The 12,534-nt window shown below is 46.4% G+C and overlaps 1 protein-coding gene across 3 annotated transcripts in view; it reads left to right on the top strand.

Moving 5' to 3' along the window:
* Nucleotides 1-3,431: 3,431 nt before the first annotated feature.
* Nucleotides 3,432-12,534, top strand: part of LOC148019639 (hexosyltransferase GAUT11-like) — a 64,707-nt gene continuing 55,604 nt past the window's right edge. For 2 of the 3 annotated variants that reach the window (XM_087699744.1, XM_087699745.1), the window contains exon 1: nt 3,432-4,084. In XM_087699744.1, the coding sequence (XP_087555870.1) occupies nt 3,938-4,084 (147 nt within the window). In that variant the 5' untranslated portion in view covers nt 3,432-3,937. The remainder of the gene's footprint in view (nt 4,085-12,534) is intronic. The other variant, XM_087699746.1, reaches the window with a different exon arrangement.

Consider the following 12,534-nt stretch of genomic DNA (forward strand, 5'->3'; position numbering starts at 1 on the left):
TCAACTCAAATTCAAACGTTTCTATAGACCTTCATTATTTCCTATCTAATGCGATGATGATAAAAGATAGGCTTTAACAATCTACCTTCACTCCTCACCTAATTCCCATTTAACCAACACATTTGAAGCTTACTCAAATTCATCCACACATGGTTATGCTTTTATAAGCACATGCATATTGACTTATGCATGGGTTCACAATTATGCACATCCATGTGGCTTATGGAGCCATTTTTTATTTGCTTGGTCAAGTGAGTTATGATTAATGTATATCAATGTGTTATGTTTTGAAGGTCCTTAATAAATGCAAACTAATTGGAATGACTTAATATCATTAGCGTGCTAGAAAGGACTTTGTATTTATTTCATAAAAGAACTACCTTAGCATAACTTGTTCTACTTCAACATTAAGGCATTGTGTGTTTGACATCTTGTACTTTGGATGATTCCTAATTCCCCATTAATTATTACAAACTACAAATGATTCGTTTGGTAATTCATGTAAAGAAATTGTTCGAGAAGCCTCATGCTCATACACACTTTATCTTGCCTTCATTTATAGCAGTGCCTTCATCTATAGCACGTGCGTACCATAGGCATTAAAAAGATCTTGCATGTCCTTATTTCTTTGCTTTATAATTCTTGACCATGGGTCCTATTTAGTACAATGACTTGCACGATGAATTGAAGTACTATTTATCGTTTCACACCTAGCTTTCACTAGACTTTATAGCAGGGTCAATAGTAAAGTGAAATTCTAGTCAAGTGCAAGGGTGTGGCACCACTTTTAATTGTATCCAAGTATAATCTAAGGAGAGGAGGCATCAAAGTATGGAAGCAAAACTTTTTGTTGAACACTTTTTCTAGGGGGTTTCAAATTTTAAGAATTCACTACTTGGAGATCATTAATCTATTGTCATAAAGGATAAACCTAAAATTTTTTGGGTTTGGTTTTCCCAAATCAATATTCTTAAAAGATATAACTTTGATAGAGGTTTTGTTTGAGTAGTTTAATGTGCTTGAGTGTTAGAAAACGAACTAGATGAGATTGTGTAATATATATGCTCCAAATATGTTAAACAACCCATGATAAAGTGCAATTGCAAATCATAGTGTCCAATAATGATGTACATCCCTTATGTCCTACTTTGAGCACGTTGGAGCAAATGGTTCTAACTTTCAAGGTGCACCTAGACCTATCTCAATTCCATGTTTAACTTGTAGGCACTTTATTCCCATGAGAACCAACACAAAGAATCGCACCATGCTTGGGTTACAATAATAAGATGATAGGTGTATACTTTATGTCGTTCTATTATAGAAACCACAAATCAATACGCAAAACATGTTCTAGGTTACATCTCATAATGTGTGCAAAATGTAAGTTCATTAATATCAAAAGCAAAAAGAACTTGGAGGAAAGAAAAGAAACATGGATTGATATAATCAAAATTACAAAAAGATCTTCACCTCACTCTTTTAAAAAGTAGTATCTCACATTGATGAGCCATCACATGCACATGTTTTGCATGATGTAGGCAAATCTAAACAATATCTAACTGACATCCCAAACATATCTAGATGGCTAAGATAGACAAGCACAGGAAACCTAAGTATTTATGATATGAAGTGCAAACAAATCCAAGCTTTTATAAGATGTAAGAATAAATTAGTTATTGTGAATAGAGAAAAGGGAATCAATGTTTGGACAAGATGCAAAGTTGTTACAATGGCTCATATAGCATGTCTTATCCTTGAGAGAGAATGATACAATAGTTCCATATGTTTTGTACTATTGGAAATGCAAGCTTGATTTGATTGGGCCTAGCTCTTAACCTAAATGTGAAGCTTGTACTCCCATCTTCTCTCTTGTCCCACCTAGTCTTTCATACAACTTGTATTTTGACACACCATCTCTCATTTCACTTCTCTATAGGTTTGGAGTTAGAAACATCAAGCTCATATGCTTTGTAATGCTTAATCAATTATGCTTATGGTGAAAAACATACAGGTTATCTCTCATTGCTTTTTATAATCTTATGTTCTATTCATGGGAGGGATGGTGATGAGTGGCAATAGGCCCACAAAGGGCCCAAAAATATAGATTAAATGATCAAAAAAAGAAGAGAGATAATGTTTCAAAAATATCAAGAAAGAGGAAATGGGATGAAAGAGAATGATTGAGGTACAAATCTAGGAGAGAGAAGAGAGAAGGAAATGACCATTTGGATCTTGCCCTCGAGTGCCACCATTGCATTAGCTAAACCCATCCAACCTCAAACTCTAATGATAGCCCATGTGGATGATGATCACAATGGTTTCTACAGTAAGGAAAAATTGATTAAATGAGGAATATTTCCAATTTTGTAATTGACCATTACCTCCCCATCAAGGGAATTGATATTACAAAAAAGGGATTCTTACGTCTACTACCACATTGAGAAGCCATGTTAACAAACAATATTATGATAATATAATTTGTTAGTAATTGACATAGAATAAGGATAGGAGGCATTTTTGTGTTGAAAGAGTACGTTACACATGCACACATTGCGCATGTGTGCATTGCCCCATGTTTGTTTCATGGTAGCTAATAGTTACACTTGTTGACTCCAAGATTGTGTGTAGAGAATACAATAATAAGCTTAACACCCTTTGCTTTTGAAACCTATGATGGTTCACTTTTGCATGGATCATGTGTGTGGCATTTGACCTTGCTAAGATTAGTATGGGTGGCCTCACCCAATTTGGTCATGAAAAAATGATCACATGTTGCTAAGACTTGCTAAGCGTGGGATGCCATTAATATTTGCTAGCTAAAGTGGGATACCTTTAAGAGTTCTCAGATCAAGTGGAAGAAAATTTGTGTTTTGAACCTAAGGTCAAGGATATCATCTTATGGATAGTGATGAGTCACCATTTAGGAAATTGACATGGAAGTGTATATATGCAACTCTCCTTGGTTGGTTGCCATAGGTTTGACATTGTAAAAGGGCAACGAAGGCTGAGTTGGTTGTCGAGGATGGTAGGCAACACCTCTTCATAGATCAGTGATGCAAACTCAGAACATCCAACTCATATGGTATCATTTCATGTCAAAAAACATGGCAAAATTATAAAACGGTAAGTGAAAACACATGTACCATTTTGACCTTGTTAGTGTTAACAAAAAACTAAGATTTAATGTAAAATGAATTGCGAAAGTAAAAGACATTGATTTAATGTAAAATAAACTACAATTAAAAAAAAAGACATTTTAAAATATAAAAAAAGTGCTTTAAATCCGTCAACTCGATTGAACTTTTAGTTGTAAAAGCAATGAAGACATGTAATTTGATTCAAAAGTCTCTCTAAAAGCTTTAAAGGTTTTTGCATGTGCTAGTTTTTCATTTAACATTGGCCCTTGTCCAAAGCCAATGGCATGTGAATGAGTGTTTTGGAGGGGAGTTAATAGGCGGTCACGCGCGAGGGAGGCCCGTCGAGCCGGCATGGCGGAAGTACGTGGGGGGAGGAGACGTTAAGGATTGGTTTTTGAAGGCCGACTCTGACTCTCTCTTCCCCCCCAACCCCCTCTCTCCTACCCACCTACACACACACACACACAAAAAGAAGCAGGCAATGGATCGGTCGTGATCTCAAGCTGAGGCAGCCTTTTGAAGATCCCAGGAGCTCGGGCATGGCCGTCTGGTTGCACGATCACAGACCCCTTGCCATTGCTTCAGCACTATAACAGTAATCACAATTCAAAGCTTGCCATTGATTCACCAGTATATCAGTGCGCTTCAGTTCACATCTTGCCAAGCCCCTGCTATCGGTTGTGCTGCGCCATTCCAAGCACAGAGAACCTGCGTTAGCTCCTTTCCGGAGCCCTATCTTGATCCTCAAGTGCAAATGCTGGAAGCACTTAGCTGGTTTTGAGCTGCATTGCGATCCCGAGATGCGGCGCCGTACAGATCCCAGACGTCAGCAGCGTAGGCGCTTCTCTCGGGCTGTCGTCGTTCTTTTCTTGGGCCTCGTCGCACTGTTGCTTCTCGCCTTCTTTGCACACCAGCAGCGGCCTTCCGCATCTGTATCGCATGAGCAGGTTCCCCCCCCCCCCCCCCCCCCCCCCCCCCCCCCGGCAATTTGTCGATCATGGAGATCTGCATTGATGTTGTATCCTTTGTGTAGATGTTTGCTTTTATCTTATGTCTAGTTGAACGCGGGTGTTTAGGAGGGGCCTTCATATGTTTACTTGTCAACCGAAACAAAACTTTCTAGGTAAAGAGCATGTTAGTGTTGATCCTTCCTGCTCAACTAAAATTTTCCACAGCTTTAAAATGCAACCATTTATCTGGCATGATGGTGCTTCTTTGAGCTGGCATTCCAGCTTTGTAGCATTATTTTGTTTTATGTGATACTAAAGATGGGCACAGCAAGCTAACAGGTAGGTCTATGCATATGTACCTGATATGGTAACACTTCTTTGAGCTGGTATTCCAGCTTTCTAGCTGTGTTTGGTCTTACATAATACTAACAATGGGCACAGCAAGCCATCAGGTAGGACTATGCTCAATGAAACTTTCTGTTTAAGAATAGATTTAACAGCATAGATTGATTCAGGGAAGGCAGGTAAAGATCTTAGAACACCAAATATTTCAGCCTGTTTCCTTATTATTTATCTCTGAGATAAGACTCACACACTTGGGGAGTGGGAGGTTTGCCTTGTCTCCAATGATTAGCCGAGAGCTCAAAGAGTGGGCAAGAGGGACATTGGCATTTTCCAATGCATAGGTACATAGGTAGGATAGCTCGTGAGCCACACGTGATAGAGCTTGATTTCATTGGTTACTCTACAAGGACCAATTGAGTGCTTTAGTGGGTAAGAGCCACTTACATGAACACTGCATGTGAATATAGGTGTCCAACCAAATGATATGTCTAGTGAGTCTCGAATCCACAACCTCACGAGTACGAGCATGAGCACGAGTGCTAACTACTATGCTATCATCTTTGGGACTAGCACAAGCTTATGAGCCCATATGATTCGAAATCCTCCCATTACAAGGTATCCCCCCTAGTGAACTTGTCCACTTGTGCATCAGCACAACTGAATGTGCAAGGAAAGATCTATAAGCTGCAGGTTGATCCCTCATTGTGCTCCTTGTGGTAGCATTTGGTAACCATGTGCTCCATGCACCTCTAGTGATCGCTGACTTCCTTGTCATTCTCCTAGCCCTGACCCTAAAACTCTAGGTCCAATATGATTTCAGCTGCATGTAAAGGAGATGCATTGATAACGGGCACCCCATGGTTTCACACACAAGCTACGGATCTCATCCTATTGATCCTCAGCTGACACTAGCTCATGTAGCCTTGTATCTCAATCATCCCATCCATTCCCTCATAGACCGTGCCAATAGATGGCTGCACATTATGCTAAAAAAGATGCTTCACACATTAAATCTTCATTAGCTCATTAAAACAACACCACAACTCAAATTTTACCAAGGTTTCCGTGTCCCCTAAGCAAACACCCAAACTTTGGGATGATCCACATTTATAAATAGGAGGCTACCTAGCCACTTAGTTCATCCCTTGTTTGTAGGTTTTTGGCCATCAGCTCTTCTTCCATTGGCTGTCTAGCCAATAGTGATTGCTGCCACATCATCAACAACCCTTGGCGCCTTGTCCATTGTTGTCGCCTATTGGCTCTAGTTGTTGGCGATCTAATTTGGGGCCATTAGAAAATTATGTTTATAGTTTGTGCAGGCTATGTTGTTGTCCAGTCTCCTGTAGAGTATCTTTCACCTTGCATTTAGACAAGTTATTAATGACAAGAAAAGTGAATTATTTTTGCATGAGATTCACTTTTTGGGCACATTGTATTGTATTCGTAAAAACCTTGCAAAGTTTGAGGCAATACACTCATGGCCACATTTGAGAAGTGTGTAGGAGATTTGTAGCTTCATGGAGGTGTGCTTTTACTACAGAAAGGATATGCACAACTTTGTTGCAATTGCATCTCCACTGCATGCTTTACAAAAGAAGAATGTACCATTTAGATGGATAGCATTAGAAATTTCAGCATTAGACAAGTTAAAGGAAAAGTTGACTTCAGATCTTGTGCTTGTGTTACATGATCTAAGGAAGTCATTTGTGGTTCAATGTGATGTATGTGGGATTATCATTGGGGCTGTTCTAATGTTGGAGGGCCAAGTTGTGGCTTATGAGAGCTGTTTTCTCCTGTGGTGCATAGAGGAATTTGTAGGTCTATGAGAAATAGCTCTTGGCTATAATTCATGCACTGTCTACATGGAAACACTATTTATTAGGGGTTGATTTCACAATGTAGATAGATTATCGGGTGTTGAGGTGTTTTTTGATGCAGACAAAGTTGTTAGAGAAGCATATGAGATGGACAAATTTTCTCTCTATGTTTCATATTCAGATTGTACACATTGATGTGGTGAAAAGAATATTATGGGTTGTGACTGATACATTGTCATATAAGCGTCAAATTTCAGCCGTTAGCATGGTTTATCACATAGTTGGATGCCATCAAGGATCAATGTGTTGTTGATTCAGATTTTGCAAATATATATGATCAGCTTTGCAATGGCCAGAGGCATGAGCACTTTTTTTTTTTGGCAAGTAAAATGTGGCTGATTATATTACTAAAAAAAACTGATTACAATAGAGTGCTCATGCTCAACAGACTAGTTGGAGCTGATGCAAAGTCACCAATACATTATGTATACAAGCCTCTTAAGGCGGTTTGGGGGGGATGGGGGCAAGAAGCCATGGGGGGGGGTATATTGCCAAACTGGGGCTGCTTGCCTGCATCACGAAGAATAGACCCTGGCCGCCCCAAGTGTGCATGAAGTGACCTCGGAGCTCCTGACGAGCCCTGGACTTGCCCTGCACCTTGTCCCATTGGCCGTAATGGTAGTGGATGATGGAGGTCCAAAGCTATGCTAAGGTCGCATGTGCTGAAAGTCTCTCTCCGGAGAAAGACACTTGACACCGCGCCTTCCAGATATACCATCGAGTAAGACTTCGTATGATCTCCTATACCTTTGAGCAGTTTGTTGTGGGATCCAGTACCTGGCGAATGGGTAGAGCCTCCGAACCGACCACTGCGCACGACCCTGTCTCGATAATGAATATCGTATCCTGCATCCGAGCCTCATACAAAAGGTGATAGCCTTGGTTGATTGCCTGCCAACAGAAAGCTCCCCATGAGATACATCCAAGGCTGGGTGCTATACGGCGAAGGATGTGGCATGCTCCTCTCCACACGAGCTGAGCCTCCTCACATGACCAAAGGCAGTGCTTTGGGGTTTCCAGAGGCTGTTGTGTGCATTGCTTACAATCTCCCTCCTGCATCTGGGCAAGCCAACTTCCACCGCCAAGTCTCCATGTGCCGCTAGCCATAAGAAGTACGACACCCTCCTCGGCCTCCAGCTATCCCATAGGCGGCGCCAGAAGGTTTGTCGGAAGGGCTCCGTGATGCTGTGCTCCACCCAATGCCCGCTACGTGACGACGCCCAGTCCATATCCTCCTGCATCAGTACATGTCTGCCAATCCTGGTAGTGTACTCTAGGAACCTGGGTGGCTTCTTGGCGACCGCAGAGGTCTGCCATAGCCACTCTCATGGATCCCACTCTAGCTCATCAAGTGGTTTGCCCTCCCAAATCCAAAGGTGTCACTCCCTGAGCTCCTTCCAAAAAAGAAAGGGGTCCAGTTGCCATGTCTTCCCTTGAAGGCCCACCATTGAATTCTTCTCCACGAAAGGGCGGCAATCCCCTCATCCTGCTGCACTCTATCAAGGGCCAGATGTCCCCCCTCTTGAACCACTAAGAAAGTCCCCTGCGGGGTGCCACCCACTCTACCTGCTACCTGAAGGGGGATGCCTGCTAGTGAAAACCTAGCTGCTCATACCTCCCCGAGCTCTATCGGCTCTCGTATCGGGGGAGCAAGCCACTTTGGAGATATTGCTGCGTCTATCTCCCTTCTCCTCAACTCCACTCCTCTTTGGTAGCCTGATACTCGTTGTATCACCTCCTTGTCCTCCATCCTGTACACCTCCCGCCATGTCCTGATGGTATGAGCCGGGCCGGCCTCCCACCCAGCCCATTGGATGTGGGGGTGTTCACCTATCTATGCCCCTTCTTGAACTTTGACCTGGGGGTTCCAGATCATCAACTGATGGTCTATTTCCTCTTGGCAGCCTGAGGGGCTCTGGATTAGGGTCTTTCGGAGACCTTGCTACACACTGAGTAAGCTTGCGAAGGAAAGGTGATCTGGGAGGGGTGATTAGGGCAGATGTGAAGATCCATCTCAGGGACGGCCTCCACTCACTGCCAAGCCTCGGTCTACAGTCTTGAAGGCCCTCCTGCAATAAGACCTTCCAGGTCTGCTTGCCTGGTGTGAGACCGCGCACAACTAGCTTGCCCAAGAGGGCCATACTTTGATACCACTACGCATGATGAGGAAAAGCACCAACATGAGGCGATGTACCAGGCCGTCGCTAGGAGGACTTGGTTAACCACCAGGGTTTGTCTGGCTAGTGAGAGGCGAACCGTGCTCCAGTAGGTCAGTTTCCTCTGAATAGAATCAAGGACAGGAAGAAATTGCTAGGCAGGAGTGATGTCGAGTCAAGGCCGGAACCCTACGTACCGGACGGTCTGCCCTCTGTTCACCCATCTAAATCCCAGGTGGACACCCCTCTCCGTACTGGAGTCTGGGTCTGTGAGGAAACCAACCGGCTTTCGCCAGTTGATTTTCGCTTCCACTGCAGAGCAGAACACGTCAAGAGCCAGTCTCACTCTCTCCAGCATCAACTCATCGTCCTCTATGTTGAGGGCTGTATCATCTGCGTACTTTGAGTCTAGTAACTCAGTCTCCTCTCTCACTGGAAGTCGGAGGCCGCGTAATCCACTCACGTGACTTGAGGAAGTGAGACATCGCCTTTGCGAAGAGTAGAAACATGTATGGGGCCAAGGGGAAACCCTGTCGAACCGATCTCTCTAGCGAAATTTCTCCCCTCACCTTTCGCCTATGAGAACCCTGCTGGTGGCTGATCCGTACAGGGCGGAGACCCCACGAATCCAAGCCTGGGGGAATCCCAACCTCATCGTGGTGCCCTCTAGGAAATCCCAGTCCACCCTGCCATAAGCTTTCTCAAAATCCAAGAGTAATACGGCCAGTCTCTGTCCACTGTGCTGAGCCCACTCTGTTGCCTCAAAGAAGGTAAATACATTGTCTAGGGTGCTCCTATCATCCTGGACAAAGCCTGTTTATGTGTCATGGATGATGTCTGGAAGCACGGGGTGTAGTCGCCTACCAATCATCTTTGCCAGTGCCTTATAGGCCACTGACAATAAGGTAATCGATCTCCACTAGGAGAGCTCCAACCGGTCTCCCCCTTTGGGGAGAAGATTGATGAGGCATGCTGAGAGACTCCCTGGCATGTGTCCTGAAGTGAAAATCTCTTGGAAGGCCCTAAGTAGGGGGTCCTTCACCACTTCCCAGTAGGTAGTGAAGAAGGCCTTAGAGAGGCCATCCTCCCCCGGGCATTTTTGCCCATCCTGTGTATGGCCTCCTCTAGTTCCTTCTTTGTGAAGGGGGACTAGGAGGGAGTGTCCCATCTCCTTTGTGATGAGGAACAAGATGTGATCCCATACCTGCTGTCTATATCTTTGTTCTCTAGCTGAAGTTGTCTCCTGCTAGAAAAGGTGCATGTAATACTCGGTGGCAATCTCCATCACCTCGTTTGGGCTAGAACGGGTCCTCCCATACTGATCCCGAAGGCTGCGTATTTGCTCTCCTGCGGTGCGGGGCTGGTGCACCTGGAAGAATTCCTTGCACATTGTGTTCCCCTTTCGCGCCCAGAAGGCTGCTGAGGTTCGGAATGAGAACTCCGAGCGCCTGTCTTCTAGGCTAGCAATGGCTGCTTGCGCGCGCACCTCCTGCGCGTGGAGGGTGGGATCCCGCGGTGCCTCCTGCAGTAATCTCTGTGTGGCTGCAAGGTCCTGCCGGAGTGCTCTCTCCTCCTTGCATTGCTGCCCGGTGTGTATGGCTGCCTCTTGGCAAATTCTGCTCGACTCGGCTAAGACCTCTGCAACCCCCTTTGCTATCCGGTCCCTTCTGTTCCACTCTCTGGTCCAAATCTGCTCTATTTGTCTCGTCACCTCCTCCCTCCTATAGATCGAGTGAGGGATCCGACAAGATCGTGTGTCTAGGGCGGATGCTGGGGGGTCATGCGTCAGGAGAACCGGGCAATGATCGGATAATGTGGTGTCTGCCCAACTGCTCAACCTGGCCTCCACGAGAGTCTCCCCACTCTCCCACATAAAACCTATCCAGCTGCTCTAGCAGGACTCCACCTAGCTGCCTGTATCCGCAAGAGAAGTCCAAGGACCTCTCCCTCTTGTGGAAGGCAGGGTCTCTCCAAGCATCACATGCTCCGACTACAAGCAAAAAGATCTCTCATGCCTCTTGCTCTTTCCCAGCCATGCCCTGGTAGTTTCTGCCTCTACCTTGCTGGTCTTCCAAAGCCTCCAGGTTGTTGAAATCTCCTCCAACGATCCAGGAGTCCAACTCTAGGAGTTCATCTGCGATCTCCACCCAGAACCTGCTGCGTGCCTTAACCTCCGTAGGGGCATAGACATTGAGGACTCCAATGCACGAGTCCCCAATATCCAATTTGATCCATAGAGCCCTTCTTGCCACTATCGTCTCGTGGTCTCGTACAAAGGCAGTGAGACTCGGGCCAATAGAGATGCATACGTCTCCACTCCTACCGTGGGCACCTATGGTGTGCTCCCAGTAAGTGTGCGAGCTGCTCGGAAGTACCTTCCCAACCCGTTGGGCCTAGGTGGGGGTGAGCTTGTGCTCTTGCAAAAGTAGGATGTCGATCCGTCCAGCAAGGCAGGCTGTAGCTCCTGCCGAACAATCAACTTCCTGGAACCACGTGCTCCACTGTAGTGGAGACTATTCACGTTCCAGGATGCAATGTGTAAGCTCATGGGGAAACCTGTGACTGATCGAGCAAGCATCTGTTCAGTGTGGATGTTGCTGATGAGGAGAGACTGTGAGGCATGCAAGTGCGCTTTGTCGCCGGTCTGGATGGTGAATTCCAATCCCCCATGGTGGACCTCGGCGGGTGGACCATAGGGGTGATAGATGCTCTAGGTAGTACTATCAGTGCATCTATCAACCATGCTGAGAATCGCGACTTTGTGCCGGGGCCACTCGATCACGTCCCTTGGAGCTCTCGACTATGGGGGGGCTCGAAAGATAATGCTCAAGTGTGGGACTTCGGCACTGGCACACCGGTTCATGTCCATCATGCAACTAGGCCACTGTTGTGCAAACAATGCTAATTCTTCATCTCCCATCCACTGGGAGATGTGATTTGCCACCTGACTCTTCAACTTCTCAATCTGTGTAGTTGTCCACTCCCCTGAGTGAGAGGACTGAAGAAAAAAGGCGTAGTTTGGTCCATCCGATGGTGCTAGTAGATGGACCTTGCCCTTCCTTGACTTACGAACCACAAAGATCCCCACCTCTAGAGGTAGTGGAAACTCTCCGTGCTCCGCAACTCTTAGGTAGGACCATGGGCCATTGCGGAAGAACTCCTGTGGCAAGAGCTGTGTTTGTTTCGGGAAGGTGTGGCAGGGGCGGATGAGCTGGTGGCTGTGTGGGAGGGGGAAGACTGCTGGTGTGCGGAGGAGGTAGGTGTATGTGGCTCATCACCTCGTGTGGGAGGAGGGGGGGGGGGGGTGGGGAGGGGGGCGGTTACCTGAACCCGGTGCTCGGTAGGGGCGGTGGTGGGGGGGAAGAGGATCGAGGGATGGTGGGATGGACGGAGATGCATGGCGGGTGTTGGGGGGGGGGTGGTGGCCCTGGAGAGGGAGGGGGTGTGGGCCAAGGTTGGTGGGGGGGGCATAGGATGTTGGGGGTGGGTGGGTGAGGGGATTGTGGGAACTCAGGCGAGGCGGTCTGTGGCGCGGGTGAAAGATGTGGGGGGCTGCGGTCCTGCTGGGTGGGAAGGATGGGGGGGGGGGTTGTGGAGTGCTTTGCCAAGGGGGAGTCGCTCGCCCACCTGCACCCTACTGACGAGGTTGGGTCTAATGAGCTGATACGCCCCCCTTGCTGTCTCCCTCTTTGTCGTCTCTGGACCCGAGTAAAGCCGTTGGCGTCCACCTGCGGACCTGTTGGCTGTCTGATGCCCAAAATCATGGCAGCGCAGGCATTGCTCTGGTTGCCCAGTCACAATGACCTGCTGCGTAAGGGAATGCCTACTTGTCTCAATCTCTAGGAACTGTGGGATATTCTTGACCTCTTTTAGTGCCACCTGTATCTTTGGAACTCCTACTACTGTCACTGCATTCGTGAAAGACGCGGGAAGGGCAGTGCCAAAGAGCTGTCCAAAGTCTTCCACCAACTGGCGATACTCAATCGCCAGGCCGGGGAAAAGAAGGGTGATCGGGTGCCGAAGAAACCTGTTGTGGAGTGCAAATGCCTCCACAGTACAGCCATTGTAC

The sequence above is a fragment of the Lygodium microphyllum genome, chromosome 19 (genome assembly GCF_053477565.2).
Source record: "Lygodium microphyllum isolate KBCC chromosome 19, Lygodium_microphyllum_v1.1.10, whole genome shotgun sequence".
In the NCBI taxonomy this organism is placed as follows: Eukaryota; Viridiplantae; Streptophyta; class Polypodiopsida; order Schizaeales; family Lygodiaceae; genus Lygodium; species Lygodium microphyllum.